We start from the raw sequence: 17,557 nt of genomic DNA on the forward strand, positions 1-17,557 counted from the left end.
CACCCACATATATACATACACATCACCCCAATATGTACAAACACACACCCATATATACACCCCCCCATCCCCCTAGATGAGGTGGGGGCGAATGGAAAGGCCAGCCAGTAACAGTTTCTATATGGATGCATACATGGGACGAACGTGCACACGTGCGGGAGGGCGCACACACGGGAGGAACATGCACGACTGCACACGAGTCCGAGGGCGCACGTCAGGGAAGAATGCGCGCGGGCGCACAGACGCCCACACCCACCCAACCATACAATGCCACATGACCGGCACCGCCGTACAGGCCACCCTCCGCAGCGGGGGCGGCGGGGGCCCGGGCAGCAACCCCAGGACGCCAGGAATGCCCCCGGCCCAGCCCCTGTTCCGGCGTTCAACACCCCGCCCCGGTAGGGAGCAGGAAACGGGTGAGGGATGACCTTCCCACCCTTCCACCTCCAGTGAAGTGTTGAGTGCAGGAGTTGGTGTATATGAATGTGGGGTAGTGTGTGATACTATGGTGTAATTAAAATTGGGGGGACAGGTGTGTGGGCAAATATGGGCTAAGCACCGGGCCACTGGTCTGCAGTGTCCATCTACACCGTCCCCTCAAAAGCCCTGAATGTCTAAAGTGCAGTAAAAACTGAGGGACAGACAGTCGTCAAGAGACAAGTGAGGCCATGACAGCGGGTCGACCTCATTGACCCCCGGCAACATGCCTGCCCCCAAGATCCTAAATGTATGAGTACTGTGTGTGTTTGTGTGTGTTTGCTTGGGTGGGGGAGTAATGTATGTATGTGTGTGTGTGTGTGTGTGTGTGTCTGGGGGTGGATGGAGGGGGGGGGGGTATGTAGGTCCAGAGGCAATGATCCTCTGGAAGAGGAGAGCCAGCTGACTAGCTGGCTCATGAGGCTCCGCGTTTCACTGTCCCCCCACTCGAGGCAGGATGAGGTCGGCCCGGGGAGGTCACGGAGACACCCTACGCTGCCACCCCGCCCAAGCCCCCACATCCCCCACCGCAGAGAGCAGCCTGCCCAGCAACACCAACCACACAGCACCACATGCCCATGCGAACGCAGGCGTCCACACATCCACCCCACCCCCCCGCACACACCCCCGGACCCACACACAGCCCCCCCCCCCCCCCCGCACACACACACCCCCACACATACACACACCCGTCCCACATATACATCTACCCTCATGTGTACCCACACATTCACTTACAGACATATATGTACACCTAGACACATTCATCCTCTATATACACCCACACATCCACCTGCTCTCATATATACACCTACACATGGACCCACACACCTATATATACCTGTACCGAACCATTCCAGTCAAACAACAGTCAAACAACAACAGACATCAACGAGACAGAAGACAAGCTGGCCTGAGTCAGGAACCCATTGCCCCCAGTCCACCCCACACCCCCCCCACTGGTCACCGCCACTCAGGCACCCCAGAACCCCAAGGCACAGACCCGACGCCCCGACGCAAGGTCAACCCGCCCCACCCGGTGGTGCGCCCGCAGCGGCACAAGCCATCCCCGCACGGGCAGGGACCCAGCATGGGGTCGGGCGGCTCCAAGGCATCGGGCCCCGGGTCCCGCCACCAGCCCCGGAGGGGAGGCCAGCTACCCCACCCAGGGCCTGCACCCGCCCTCCACGCGTCCCCGGACCTGCACCCGAGGCAAAGCGGCGGCGCCCCCCGAGCCCCCACCCATCCACCACCAACCAGGGCAAGCACACAGACACCCCAGGTCAGCCGCCGAGGCCCCCCAGCTTACTCAGGAAGTTACCGACACAAGCAGTCATCCCAGAGTCAATTCCCAGCCACCAACTAGGCCACCCGGGAGATGAAACCACAGCCAACCACCCCGACTAAGTAGTGGAGTTGATCAGTGGGAGCCAAAGAGAGTTAAATTCCTCCAACTGGTTTTTAGAGGAAGCAGACATTCTTTCCAGACTAATGTGATCAAACAATACATTTTTGTAAAGAGTAATATGTAGATCTTTTTTTTGCTTCCAGTTAATGAGGATGGTTTTCTTGGCGATGCATAGGGCAGTGAGAACTATGTGTGATGTATTTGCATCCATAACCAATTCACTGACGTCTCCTAAGATGCACAGTCTGGGTGAGGTTGGGATGCAACATTTAAGCCACGTGGACAAGTCTGTACATATCCTGTGCCAGAACATCTGAACAGGCCTACAATCCCATATAGCATGCAAATAGTTATCGGTTACATTGGCTGTACAGTGGGTGCATATGTTTGATTGTGCTAGGCCCATTTGGAACATTCTTTGTCCTATATAATGTATTCTATGAAGGACTTTGTATTGTATAAGTTGTAAGTTGGGGCTTTTACTCATTTTGAAGATATTTGAACATATTTCTGTCCAAAAGCTTTGATCCTGATTGATAGAGAGATCACGTTCCCATTTGGCTATCGGGAGGGAGATTGAGTCATCAAATTTTAATAATAATTTGTACAGTTTTGATAATAATTTAGGGGTACATAAATTTAAAAATTCAGTTACCCATGTTGATATTTCCAAATTTAGTTGGTTGGGATTAAATCTCTCTTGAATGATGGATTTCAATTGTTGATATTCAAGAAATTTACTGTTGTTTATTCCATATTCTGATATGAGTTCCTGGAATGTGACAAAGTTTCCCTCTTTAATAACATGTTCTAAATTTTTTATTCCCTTTTCACGCCATGATGTGAAATTTAGAACTTTCTTATTCTGACAAATGTCTGGATTGTTCCAAATGGGTGTTAGTTTGCATGGAATAAGTGGAGACTGAGTTAGTTTTAGAAATTCCCACCAGGCTGTCAGTGAGCTATTTATACTGAGGCTTTTAAAAGCGTCGTGGCGCTTAATATTAGAGCTAATGTAAGGTAAGTCTGAAAGTTTTGTTTTTCTACAGAATGCTTGTTCTAGGTCCAACCATGGACTGTCTAGTAAGTCAGGTTTGATCCATTTTGAAATGTATTGTAATCTATTGGCTAAGAAATAATTATAAAAATTTGGTAGTTCTAAACCACCATTGTTTTTCGGCTTTTGTAGAGTTTTCAGACTTATTCTTGATGGCTTATTTTTCCATAAGAATTGTGAGATGTTTGAATCTAAGGACTTAAACCAAGCAGCAGGGGGTTTATTTGGGATTAGTGAGAATAAATAGTTGATTTTTGGTAAAACCATCATTTTAATGGTAGCGACTCTCCCCATGAGTGATATAGGTAAGGCGTTCCAACGTTTGAGATCATCTTCTATTGTTTTCAGTAAAGGGATATGATTTAACTGCACTAAGTCTGAAAGCCTAGCAGAGACATGTATGCCTAAATATCTAATATTACCTGATTGTAGTGGAATGGCGGTCATGTTCTGGAAACTACAGTTTATAGGCAAAACTGTTGATTTTCCCCAGTTGATGGAATAGTCTGATATAGAAGAGAAGCTATCTATTAGTCTAATTGTATTCGGGAGAGAAGCTTGGGAGTTTTCCAGGAAAAGTAATACATCATCTGCATAAAGACTTATCTTGTGGTTTGTAGTTTCTGTGTTAATTCCTTTAATATTTGTATTTTGTCGAATTGCTGCTGCTAATGGCTCAATGAAGATAACGAAAAGTGAGGGTGATAGTGGGCAGCCCTGCCTGGTGCCCCTCTGCAGAGTGAAGCTTTGTGAAGTGATATCGTTTGTCCTAACACGTGCACTAGGAGAGCTATGTAAGGTTTTGATCCAGTTTATGAAGGTTGAACCAAATCCGAATTTGTGTAGGACTGCTAATAAATATTTCCAGTTTACCCGATCAAATGCCTTTTCTGCGTCTAAAGATACAATGGTTGTTTCTAATTTGTTAATTGTGCAGTAATCTATTATGTTTACTAGTCTGTGTGTGTTATTGGCTGATTGTCTACCCTTGATAAAACCTGTCTGGTCAGGATGTACTATAAGTGGAGTGATTTCCTCTAATCTTCTGGCAAGGACTTTGCAAATAATTTTAAGATCTACGTTTATGAGTGAAATTGGGCGATAGCTAGAAGGCAGTGTAGGGTCTTTGCCTGGTTTAAGAGTCTTTGTACTATTTTAATTAAATAGAGAGTTTAAATGATTTGTACATCACTGCATTCTGTTTTTGTTTACTCTTTGCTCAATGTCCCAACTTTTTTGGAAACAGGATTGTATCTTTCAGGTACAGAGAGCAGGTGTGACTACAGGTTTTCATTCCATCCCAGCAGGAGCTCAGCTGATATCACTAATATTACTAATCAACTGTTACATTGATACAGTGAGTGGAATCAGGTGAGCTCCTCCCCGACTGCCCTTTGTGCTCCACAGCAGAAGTTCACCTTGGGAACAGTGGAAACCATCGCCATGGAAACCAGGTCTGCACCGGCAGGTGAAGGATCCCTGTGTGTTGTGACAGACTGCATCCTGATGACAACGGCTGGGCTGACACTCATCAATGTCTATGAAGAGAGAACGACAGATGTTTGAAATAAGAGAATTTAGAGAATTTAGAAATAAACTAAAACTCCATCCATGTCTATGCTGGAAAACAGCTGCACTGCTGTTATTTTCATCACTCATTTGGAGTTCGACTGAAACTGCAGTGACATTGTGGCATTTTGAAGTCGACCTCAAAACAAAACTTCCTGTCTGATCAAACCTAATCTTCAGTCCCTGCCTCTAACATGTCTCCTGAGCTTCGATGATGTCACTGTGTGACAGCAGATGGGATAATAGAATATTAACCAATGATTCGAAGTTCTTCCTGAGGGGGTTTTCCTCAATATGTCTCCTTCAGCTTGTTGGATGTACAATTTTGTAAGTAGTGCTACAGACATAAAACTAAACTTAACTCATTATAACTCTATTCTGGTCTATCAGGCAAAATCATCAGAATTCTCTGCGAATTAAAACTGAAATATTAGATGCCAAACCTTGACAAGTTCGGCCGTCTCCCACAAATCCCGGTAGGCAGGAGCAGATGTAAGAGGATCCTCCAGTGTAGCTGCACTGAGCGCGTACAGGGACGTCGCAGTCATGCAGGTCTGCTCGACACAGGTCCACTGGCCGGCTCGCCTCTACAATCACAGAGGAGCGACTCAACACTGCGTCTCACTTTAACGCAGACAAAATGAGTCACACTGAACAACAAACAGAATCTACTTCAGTTTAAGGGCTGAGCAGCTTTATAAAGGCTTGAATCCTCTTTCAGCTCCACAGGCCAACATGCATGTTAACAAAATATGTAAACAGTTTTAACAACTATTATCTGCTACAGTTTCTTCATAATTAGTTAATTAATTAATTAATAGGAAAATAAAATGTCCTGGGGCAGTCATGGGCTGTGACCGGAAGGTCACTGGTTCGATTCCCTTGGCTGACAGTATGTGACTGAGGTGCCCTTGAGCAAGACACCTAACCCCCAACTGCTCCCCGGGTGCCATGGATAAAGCTGCCCACCACTCTGGGTATTTTCAATCAATCAATCAATCAACCTTTATTTTGTCTCGGAAGTACATTGAGGGCAACCCTCATTTTCAATGTAGCCGAGCATTTACAAAAACAGGGATTGACATGACAAAGAAAATAATATCTACATTTAATCATTTTAAATTAAAAGAAAGTTTAAAATAACAGTGAATAAAAGATAAAAGTAGATAAAAATAGAACTTGAGATTTAAAAATAGATAAGAAATTAGTAAGGTAATAGTACAATATCAAAAATTAAAAAAGTAATGATAAAAAAAACCAAAAAAAAACAAACAAACAAAAAAAAAACTTAGGAAACTTGAGGAAATAAATAAATAAATAAATAAATAAATAGAGATAAAAAAACTAAGGAGAACTAACACAAAAATAAAAGATACGAATAAATATGATTAAGTAAAACAGGTACAGGCTGTCTGTAGGTGGTTTGATATTAAAAGTTTAAAATGACTGAGTGACACCAGTGAGCTGAGTTTTAGTGTGTCCTGTAGTGAATTCCAGCTCACTGGTGCACTGTGAATAAAAGCAGATTTTCCCAGTTCAGCAAAAACTCTTGGTACCTGGCAGCTGATCTAATTACTAGAGCGAGTCTGATAATTACTGTTATTCGTATTCATCAATGAAGTGATATATTCTGGCAAACGACCGGAGAGTGTCTTATAAATAAAAATCAACCAGTGTGTTTCCCTTCGTACCGTTAAAGAGGGCCAACCAACTTTCGCATACAGCTCAAAGTGGTGAGTTCTGTACGGATCTCCAGTGATGAACCTCAGGGCAGAGTGATACACTGGGTCCAGTAATTTGAGAGAGCTGGAGGGAGCATATTTATAGATAACGTCACCATAGTCCAGCACTGATAGTAAAGTTGCTTCAACTAGTCTTTTTCTAGCATGCATGGGGAAACAGGACTTATGTCTATAAAAATAACCCAGCTTCTGTCTACATTTACTGACTAGTTTATTTATGTGTGGTTTAAAACTGAGTTTATCGTCCAGCCATATGCTAAGGTATTTATTCCGTGACTCTCTCAATAGTGGATCCTGCCAGGGTAGTAATATTTACAGTACTAAAATCAGTATTAAAAGATCTGGAAAACAGCATGAACTTAGTTTTCGTGGCATTTAAAACTAGTTTGTGCTTATATAACGCCACCTGCAGAGCATTAAATGAGCTCTGTAATTTTCTTGTTGCAGCATGAATAGAATTAACTGAGCAATATAAAATCGTGTCATCTGCATAAAGGTGAATTTTGCAGTCTGACGTTGAAGCAGAGTTAGCAATATCATTTATGTAGATATTAAATAAGACTGGACCCAAAATTGAACCTTGTGGTACACCTTTAGATACAGATACCAACTCTGATTTATAATTATTCAATGCCATGCATTGATTTCTGTCAGTGAGGTAGTTTTGGGTCCAGTCCAGCGCAGTTGCATCAAAGCCAATCTTTTCTAAGTTCTGTAAAAGAAGGGTGTGATCAACTGTGTCGAATGCTTTTGTTAAGTCAATAAAAACAGCTGCACAATGTTTCTTCTTGTCTATGTCTGAATAAAGATTGTTTAAAACCAGTGTCGTAGCAGAGATAGTGCTGTGACCTTCTCTGAAACCAGACTGATATTTAGCTAAAACAGAATTTTCATGAAGAAATGATTTCAATTGCTGATTTACTAGAGATTCTAACATTTTTGCTAAACACGACAGTTTTGAGATTGGCCTATAATTATTCAGATCTGTTGTCTCACCACCTTTATGCAGAGGAATTACATGAGCTGTTTTCCAGACCCTGGGAATTCTGCAAGATAAAACTGAAAGATTAAAAATGTATAAAATGTATTCTAAAATAATCGGGGCTGCGAGACGCAATAAAAAGGGGTCCAGCCATCTTCTCCAGTGGCTTTTCGTGGATTAATTTTAGCCAGGGCATTAGCAACTAAGTGTGGAGAAAATGGCTGGAGTGAGAAGACCATGCGTTTTAGAAATAGTAGAGCTGAGATCAGTTTTATTCAATGGGTTTGTACTATTCTTATCAAAGATGTGGCCAGCTGCAGCAAAATGTGAGTTAAGTTAAAATTTTAATTTTAATTATCTTTGTTTCCTCATTTATGAAGCACTTTGAATGACTGCTGTGCATGAATAAATAAACCTGTCTTGCTTTTGCTTTTTTTATGGCTGTTATAAAAAAGTGCAAAGTGAATAAACTTTGACATGATTTTACTTGACGACTAACACCCTACTTAGTCAGTACCCCCCTTTGGTAGGTATCGCTGCAGAAACTTATTGTATCCAGGTGGGTGTTTTTCTACTAGAGTTTTAGGAATTTTTTCACCCACTGTTTCTTACAGAACACGTTTAGATTTGTGATGTTCTTGCACAGCTTGTTTTAGATCTGCTCGGCTGTGAGAGCCATTCTAAAAGCTTCAGTTTGCATTTCTTTGAGTAGCTCATGGTAGATTCTGAGGAATGTTTTGGATTATGGTCACATTTGCTTCCAGACTTTGCTGATTTTTTGTAGAATCCGTTCTTCCATCTACCTGTTCAGGGTGTCCTGAGCCACTGGCTGCCACACCGCCTCATGCTAATGCTTTTTTGTCCAGTGTGCCTTTTGTGATTGTGGCCTCAGAGCTCCACTTTTACATCGCTTGTTTGTAAAATGCCTCTGGTTTTTCTAGACATTCTGAGCACTTCCAACTTTGAATGTGGTGATTTAAAGAGCTCCAGATGTGATTTCTTTCTGAGCATCTGCTATTTTAGCTTCAGCGGAAAGCAGTGCAGTTTACTGAGGTGACTTGGATGCCTGGCATGAATGTACTGTATGATGCATTCAACTACATCAGCCATGTATTTATTTTGATATGTTGATTGATTCTGCTGTATTCAGGATTGGCTGTGTTCAAGGCAGGTACCGAATGTAAATGTCTCAGTAGCGTCCATGCAGTTTGAAAAATCCTGGGAGTAATTTTTCAAATAAATTTAGCCTGTCATTTTTCATGGTGGGATTTGGATGTTAGCCAACTATGCTCTGTACATGTTTTGAGTTTGAAAGTTTCTATCTGTCTAATATTACTTGATTTTAAAAGATCTGAAAGTATTCACTGTGACAGATATGCAGTGTCTGAACACCCCCTGTTTTATCAGCTGTTCTTCTGTAGAGTTTCTGTTCTAGTGCGGTTCTGCGCTTTTCCTCACAGTAACTGAGATCTTTCTTGTGTCCTCTTCTGTAATGTCTCTGTTCTAGTGCGGTTCTGCGCTCTTCCTCACAGTAACTGGGATCTTCCTCATCTCCTTTTCTGTTAAACCTCTATTCTAGTGTGGTTCTGTACTCTTCCTCACAGTAACTGAGATCTTCCTTGACTTCTCTTCTGTAAAGTCTTTGTTCTAGTGCAGTTCTGCACTCTTCCTCACAGTAACTGAGATCTTCCTCGTCTCCTCTTCTGTAGAGTCTCTGTTCTAGTGCGGTTATGCGTTCTTCCTCACAGTAACTGAGATCTTTCTTGTGTCCTCTTCTGTAATGTCTCTGTTCTAGTGCGGTTCTGCACTCTTCCTCACAGTAACTGGGATCTTCCTCATCTCCTTTTCTGTTAAACCTCTATTCTAGTGTAGTTCTGTGCTCTTCCTCACATTAACTGAGATCTTCCTCGTCTCCTCTTCTGTAAAGTCTTTGTTCTAGTCTGGTTCTGTGCTCTTCCTCACAGTAACTGAAATCTTGCTTGTCTCCTCTTCTGTAGAGTCTCTGTTCTAGTCCGGTTCTGCGCTCTTCCTCACAGTAACTGAAATCTTGCTTGTCTCCTCTTCTGTAGAGTTTCTGTTCTAGTCCGGTTCTGCACTCTTCCTCACAGCAGCTGAGATCTTCCTGGTCTCCTCTTCTGTCTTCAGTGTGAGGTATGAGGAACAGTCACTCTTCACTCCAAACTCTTGGGAAATTGGGTGAGTTTTCAGGTTTTCAGATATGCTGCAACTCATTGGAGATCCGGGCAAAGTGTCGGTTTCTAGACTATGAAGGACCAACTGGGAGAACCAGTCTGTTACAGCGTCCCCTTGAGGCAGAGCAGAGCTGCAGCTCTAGGTAGTTGAGAACCCCAGAGACAGAAGCTGATTGTGGAATAGGATAAATAATGTCCCATTGTATTTGTATTTGAATGTGTGATTTTCTCCAAGAGACGGCATAGGTTCATTTTCAGGCATTCAGGGGGCACAAGAGGATAAACAGGAGGTCCCAACCCGCCCCCAGGACCCCCTGTATTTAGTACCTTGCAAATATGCAAAAATAAGAAGGGAGCAATTAAACTTTTACAGCACTGTACATAACCCAGTCTGTGTCAGGCATTCAGTGTCATTAATGTGTTGGTTCAGGTCTGTTTGGAGCTCTGATTAACAACTTAATTATGATGTTATTCATTTTACACAACTATTAAAGTCCAACTGGTCTAATTTGATATCTGATTAATCATTGTGGTTCTTTGTGATCAATACATTGTAGCTCATTCTAAAAGCGTTATTAGCAAAGATTTAAATATGACATTCTGCTGTCATAGTGTGACCCGGACTGTGGGTCAGGCACTTATCTCAAACATAAAGCATCAGTTAAACCATTAAATAACGTCCAGATGACTGTGTTTACTCTACATTGCTTAGTGCCTGGCTAACACAGTCTGGCTTTCACTCACCAACACAGGTCTTTCCATCACTAGCAAACTGAAAGCCTTCCATGCATTCACAGCGATATGTTCCAGGCTGGTTGTTGCAGATAGTGTTGGGGCCGCAGATATGCGGTGTCTCTCTGCATTCATCAATGTCTGCAGAAACAAGAGATCTGACCTTCACAAACACAAATAAACACCATACCTAACTGTTTACATTCACCAAAAGACGACTCCCAAGGTCAAAGCTCACTTGTGCACAGTGATAAACATCACAAACTCTCGATTCCAGCAACTCCTTCATGTTCTATGCATAAAAAGAGCCATTATTAATCTGTTAGTCAGGTTGGTGCTACACTGAGTAGACTGTCTGAATAAAACTGAACGGAACCGGTGCTTTGATACCACTGTGTGTAGTGCAGGTACCCAATAATGTGGAGAGTGAGTGAATTTAAAATCAATCTGTGAAAAACCAGCGGGTGAGATAATCTTCAATACACATTCAATACACAGTCATATGCAAAAAGTAAAATCCTGTCAATTTTCTGAGTAAAACACCCTTTGGGGCAGTCGTGGGCTGGAGGTTAGGGAACCAGCCCCACGAACGGAAGGTCGCCGGTTCAATCCCCTGAGACGACAGTACATGAAGTGCCCTTGAGCAAGATACCTAACCTCCAACTGCTTCCCGAGCGCTGCAGACAGGGCTGCCCACCCCTCCGGGCAGGTGTGCTCACTGCCCCCTAGTGTGTATGCTCACTAGTGTGCATGTGGTGTTTCACTGCATGGATGGGTTAAATGCGGAGGTGAAATTTCCACGTTGTGGGAGTAATGAGCATCTCTTAATCTTTACATTTAAAGCTGCACTGTGTAAGATTTGGCCCTCTCTGGTGGAAATTTGTAACTGCACAGAGTGTGTGGAAGAACATTTTGTAATGTGGGCTGTGCTTCAGAACCTGACAGATGAATCTGATGATTGAAAGAGAATCAGAGAGAACTCGGTGAAGCAGCATCTCTGAGTACGTGAGTGAATTATCTACCGCTGTCATCACATCTTCATCAGTACAATACTGATACTGAGCCAGACCTTCTTTCTGTGTGTGACGTTAATATGTAAAGACATACGACGTGGTGTGAAAAACTCGACAAGTTTTAAATGATTATTTCAGGCTTTACAGGCGACTCACAGCAGCAGTGCTGCTCACCAGATTTCAGCCTGTTTATATTCTCCTCTCTTTATTCTCTCCTTCTTTCTATTCAAACTCAAATTTTGTAAAATCTTACACAGCGCTGCTGTAAATATGCCATTGTTCGAAAACAATTGTGCTAAATGTAACATAAAAATTAAAAAAATCAAATATAAACGCTTGCACAGGCCCTCATTTCTTTTATTTTGGCCCAGTATCTTTTCAGTAAATAAACAGTACTTGTGTATTAAAATGTGCCGCAGTGTGTTTCCTGTAGAGGATGTAAAACTTATTCACACTCTGAAAATCAACACATACATGGAATTTGACCAAAACCTTTGCAAACACCTGTATATATGAGTCCAGTGCAAAGAGAAGTCTGGTTTTGTTTACCATAGCAGGTGCGTCCGTCCCCATTAAAACCCGTCGCGCACTCGCAGGTGAACTGGTTTCCCTGTCCAGGTTGGCATACAGCGTTAGTGTCACAGCTGTGTCTGCCTGTGTAGCAGGCGTTCTCCTCAGGCTGAACACCTACAAACAGAAACACCAGTAATTCATTAAAGGCGTTCAGAAAACAGACTCCACGGGCAGTGGGGTGGGGGGATTTGGGGGGTGTTGAGGTGGGCTGAATGATTTTTGGAAAAGGTCTAATTCTAATTCTATTTTTTTCTGCCACATGTTCTGATTGCCTATCAAAATGTGATTATTTTCTATAAAGTAAGGTGCTGGTCTGTTTTAGGCCAATAAAAAAGAGCAGCATCTACAGTTTTTCAGGCTTGAGGCTGAGCACCCAGTTGTGGTTGAACATGGATATTTGACTGCTTCTGATCTGCAGGCAGTTTATGAGCTTCATGTTATCATGTAAAATATCCTCACTTGGCAACTTGATCCGTTGTTGTATATAAAATGCTGGCAGATCTTCCTTGTCTCCTCTTCTGGAAAGTCTCTGTTATAGTGCACTTCTGCGCTCTTCCTAACAGTAACTGTGATCTTCCTTATCTCCTCTTCAGTAAAGTCTCTCACATGACAACTTGATCCAATGTTGTTGATAAAAAGGCTGTAATTAAAATTTCAGCTCTTGTGATTTGAAAATGAACCCTTTTGACACAAAAACGACTTTCAGCTCTGATCACTGCCAAATCAAGCACATTGTGTCAAATACAAAAGAGCTCTACTGTTACAAACAGGATGTTTTACATGGTTAACAAAACTGTTATACACTCTGAAAAAGATGGTTCTACAAGGGCTTTTTAGTAAAAAAAAAATCTACATAAAACCATGGACACTCAAAAGAACTATGTGCATGATTAAAGGTTTATTTGCATTATGAAAGGGTTCTTCAGACTGATGGGTGCTCTAGATGGTTCTATATAGAATCTTTTTGAAAAGTGTCTCTATACAGCACCCAAAAGAGTCCTTATCAAAAAGGTTCTACAAAGAACCATAAGTAACATACACTATATTTGCAAAAGTATTCACTCATCCATCCAAATCATTGAATTCAGGTGTTCCAATTACTTCCATGGCCACAGGTGTATAAAAGCAAGCCTGTAGGGCTGCAGACTGCTTCTACAAACATTTGTGAAAAAATGGGTCACTCTCAGGAGCTCAGTGAATTCCAGCGTGGTACCGTGATAGGACGCCACCTGTGCAACAAGTCCAGTCATGAAATTTCCTCACTACTAAATATTCCACAGTCAACTGTCAGTGGTATTATAACAAAGTGGAAGCGTTCAGGAATGACAGCAACTCAGCCACGAAGTGGTCGGCCGCGTAAAATGACAGAGCGGGGTCAGCGGATGCTGAGGTGCATAGTGCGCAGAGGTCGCCAGACCTCAGAGTCAATCGCTACAGCCCTCCAAACTTTATGTGACCGTCAGAACAGCTCAAGAACAGTGTAGAGAGCTTCATGAAATGGGTTTCCATGGCCAAGCAGCTGCATCCAAGCCTTACATCATCAAGCGCAAAGCAAAGCGTTGAGCAGTGGAGACGTGTTCTCTGGAGTGACCAATCACGCTGCTCTGTCTTGAAATCTGATGGATGAGTCTGGGATTGGCAGTTGCCAGGAGAATGATACTTGTCTTACTGCTTTAACAGCTGCCCATCCTGTGCATCTGATGCTGTTGGCCCTTGGTGATCGGGTGCCACTGCTCACCAGCCACTGGCTTAACCACCGCTGTTGCTGCTGCTGTATTCATAAGCTAATCAAATTAGCCACTGCTTTCTTTTTTTCCCCCACTTTTTTCTGTAATACTTCATAGTAACAATGTTTGCTATCCATTGTCGACCAGAATAGGATGGGTCTGGTTCCTATCAAGGTTTCTTCCTCTTTTAGGGAGTTTTTCCTTGCCACTGTTGCTTGCTCATGGGGCTTGGACCCGGATTTTTCTTTTCTTTCTTTCAGCTGCGCTATATAAATAAACTTTGCTTGCTCACTTGCATTGTGCTGAATGTACAGTTTGATGGAGGGTGAATTATGGTGTGGGGTTGTTTTTCAGGAGTTGGGCTCGGCCCCTTAGTTCCAGTGAAAGGAACTCTTAATGCTTCAGCAACAAGAGATTTTGGACAATTTCATGCTCCCAACTTTGTGGGAACAGTTTGGGGATGGCCCCTTCCTGTTCCAACATGACTGCGCACCAGTGTACAAAGCAAGGTCCATAAAGACATGGATGAGCGAGTTTGATGTGGAAGAACTTGACTGGCCTGCAAAGAGTCCTGACCTCAACCTGATAGAACACCTTTGGGATGAATTAGAGCAGAGACTGCTAGCCAAGTCTTTTTGTCCAACATCAGTGTCTGACCTCACAAATGCGCTTCTGGAGTAATGGTCAAAAATTCCCATAAACACACTTCTAACCTTTGTGGAAAGCCTTCCCAGAAGAGTTGAAGCTGCTATAGCTGCAAAGGCTGGGCCAAGTGCAGGACCTCATGCTCCTCACTGTCACATCTGCTGCCTGCCATTCTCCTCCCTGCCCTGACAGCCTGTCGCTGTCACTGGAATTTAAGATGGTCTCTTGACCTTTTGACCTTATTTTTGGCCATCTTGTGTGTGTATATAAACCCTGTGTTTGCACATATTCTTTGTGAAGTCTTGTTCGGTCTACCTGCAATACTGAACCTTTATATTTCTGATTCGGTTTTTCTGGTATTTTGAGGGAGAAGCAGCTTGGAAAATGGATGGATGGATTTGTTTGTTATTTGTGGCCTGCTTTTCTGGATTTCTGACCCTCTGCTTGTTGTTATCTACTTTGACCTTGGGATTAAGCTTGCACTTGACTCCTTACCCTTGTGTGACGCATTTCATGACACTCACCATTTATGTCGCCGATCTTGTTGCTCATAGCATAGCGGAGAACATGGTCAGAATCGCTGTACATCACAAACACCTGATCTACACTGAGCATCTGGGTTTGGGGCACTGGCCTTGCCGTCCTGTCATGCTGGCAGCTCTGGAAACTGATTCTCTCCGTCCACTTGTAGGTTCTAGTCACCGTAGAGCCATCCTCCAGTGTGACCACGTAGTCCCTTGAGGAGGAGGAGTTGATCACTGACGAAACAGAGAGAACGCATCATCACTGACAGAACAAAATCTCGTATCAAATGGCGACTATACAGAGGAGAAAAAAAAACGTTATTGACTTGTAACAGAAGTCAACGGAACAAAATTTTGGATAAAATTATGCAAAAAAAAAGTCAAGAATGTTTAATTTCACCTCAATCTTCAATTCAATCTGAGAATAAGTTTATCATTTCACTTAACTTTAGACATTTTTAACTTAGTTGTTATGAAGTGAAATGGTCTCACTGTACTGGAAGATAGTTTGGCATGTTTCAAGCATATTTCCTAAAATAAGCAAAACTATCTGTAGAGACATAATAATCATATAATAAACTTCCAACAATCTCAACATGAGAAATATTGGATTTATCAACAAAATTTAAGACCATTTCACGAGACCACTTTTTTTGCAGTGCACAAGGTTTTTGTCTGACAGTGATGATCTACATATACATACACTACTATTCAAATGTTTGTTATAAATGGTAAATAATACAGAACTGGGTATAAATAAACAGATTTACATTTTATTCTCAAATGGCTGGAGACTGCAGAGCCCAGTCAGAGTTCGCCCTTCGTTTATTCAACTTTCAGTCAAAACAGTCATTAAATAAATCAAGAAAAAGCAGAAAATACCTCGATGCCTTAAAAGTTTTCACCTTAAAAGTGAAAACATCTCAAATCTCGCCAATATAACTAATATTTCTCATTATGAGATGGTTGTGAGGATGTAAGATTATTCAACTTATCTACAGACATTTTTTACTTTTTTTAAGCAATTTTGTCTTGTAAAAGTGTCTTATTTCATCGACAGATCATTTGACTTGTTTTGAAAAATAATGAAGGTAATTTTACTGACTTAAAATGACTTGCTAATGAAATAAGACACTGTCTTCAGACATATTGGGTGAAATATGTTAAATAAACCTATAATATTCTTAGAAAAGTTTCATAGTGAAAAAATCTTAGATATAATAGACTATATACTAGACTTGAAATGTTTTTCTGAGATATTATTTTTTGCAGTGTATATATTTAACAGAAAATCACCCAGAATCTCCAGCAGCTCACTCTACTCCCAGCTGTGAGGGTCATTGAGTCTCTCTCTCTTCATTCCAGCTTCCATTCTTCTCAGGAGACTCACTTTTAGCTCCTCGAACCTTCAGCACCTCTTACTGATTCACTTTATTAGTAAAGACCCCAAAATATTATGAATAGATGTTATGACTTCAGATGATTAACTAACGGTCTGCTGAAGTTGATTCTCAGCATTGTTCTGGTCTGGGTTAGGACCAGCACAAGGGTGAGGGTCAGGTTTCCTTAGGAATCCTTACTTCCTCAGGAAACGACCGGTCACCTGTCGCTCTGTGATTGCAGGGTCTGAGAGTAAGAAAACAGCTGACATGCTTACAGTTGTTGCTGTAAAGATAGACGGCAGAATAAGGGTCTATCTGGACAGTGGCCCCTGGCGGCAAAGTAGGAACCGTCCCCTCCAGTCTGGTGTTGACCACCAGGTGGTCGTGTTCATCAATTCCTCTGAAGTCTTGGGTGATGGTTAGTTTTCCTCCTCCTCCCTGAAAGGTCACATCAGCCTGGCTTGTGAATTCCCCCCCTGAAGAAAGAAAGTGGGGGGGTGGGGTTATGCTGGAATCACATGAAACACATCCTCGCATTTTATTAGAAAAATCATAGGGAAGATAAACATGGTAAACATATATCACTCAGATTATACTGTACAATGTTCAGCTGTCATGTGTATGTATATATACACTTCTCAAAAAAATAAAGGGAACACTCAAATAACACATCCTAGATCTGAATGAACGAAATATTCTCATTGAATACTTTGTTCTGTACAAAGTTGAATGTGCTGACAACAAAATCACACAAACATCATCAATGGAAATCAAATTTATTAACCAATGGAAGCCTGGATTTGGAGTCACACACAAAATGAAAGTGGAAAAACACACTACAGGCTGATCCAACTTTGATGTAATGTCCTTAAAACAAGTCAAAATGAGGCTCAGTATTGTGTATGACCTCCCTACAACGCCTGGGCATGCTCCTGATGAGGTGGCGGATGGTTCTCCTGAGGGATCTCCTCCCAGACCTGGACTAAAGCATACGCCAACTCCTGGACAGTCTGTGGTGCAATGTGGCGTTGGTGGATGGAGCGAGACATGATGTCCCAGATGTGCTCAATCGGATTCAGGTCTGGGGAACAGGCGGGCCAGTCCGTAGCTTCAATGCCTTCATCTTGCAGGAACTGCTGACACACTCCAGCCACATGAGGTCTAGCACTGTCCTGCATTAGGAGGAACCCAGGGACAACCGCACCTGCATATGGTCTCACAAGGGGTCTGAGGATCTCATCTCGGTACCTAATGGCAGTCAGGCTACCTCTGGCGAGCACATGGAGGGCTGTGCGGCCCTCCAAAGGAATGCCACCCAACACCATTACTGACCCACGGCCAAACCGGTCATGCTGAAGGATGTTGCAGGCAGCAGATCGCTCTCCACGGCGTCTCCAGACTCTGTCATGTCTGTCACATGTGCTCAGTGTGAACCTGCTTTCATCTGTGAACAACACAGGGCGCCAGTGGCGAATTTGCCAATCCTGGTGTTCTCTGGCAAATGCCAACCGTCCTGCACGGTGTTGGGCTGTGA

At 42.7% G+C, this 17,557-nt stretch overlaps 1 protein-coding gene across 1 annotated transcript in view; it reads right to left on the bottom strand.

Moving 5' to 3' along the window:
• The window catches only part of nid1a (nidogen 1a), a 49,782-nt gene that overhangs the window by 17,935 nt on the left and 14,290 nt on the right, over positions 1–17,557 (bottom strand). Inside the window, exons 7-12 of the mRNA XM_017685223.1 lie at positions 16,299–16,499; positions 14,642–14,875; positions 11,722–11,859; positions 10,172–10,300; positions 4,955–5,098; positions 4,361–4,480 (exon numbers count right to left, since the gene is read on the bottom strand). Coding sequence (XP_017540712.1) covers positions 4,361–4,480; positions 4,955–5,098; positions 10,172–10,300; positions 11,722–11,859; positions 14,642–14,875; positions 16,299–16,499 — 966 coding nt within the window. The remainder of the gene's footprint in view (positions 1–4,360; positions 4,481–4,954; positions 5,099–10,171; positions 10,301–11,721; positions 11,860–14,641; positions 14,876–16,298; positions 16,500–17,557) is intronic.

This window comes from Pygocentrus nattereri, chromosome 5, assembly GCF_015220715.1.
Source record: "Pygocentrus nattereri isolate fPygNat1 chromosome 5, fPygNat1.pri, whole genome shotgun sequence".
Taxonomy (NCBI): Eukaryota; Metazoa; Chordata; class Actinopteri; order Characiformes; family Serrasalmidae; genus Pygocentrus; species Pygocentrus nattereri.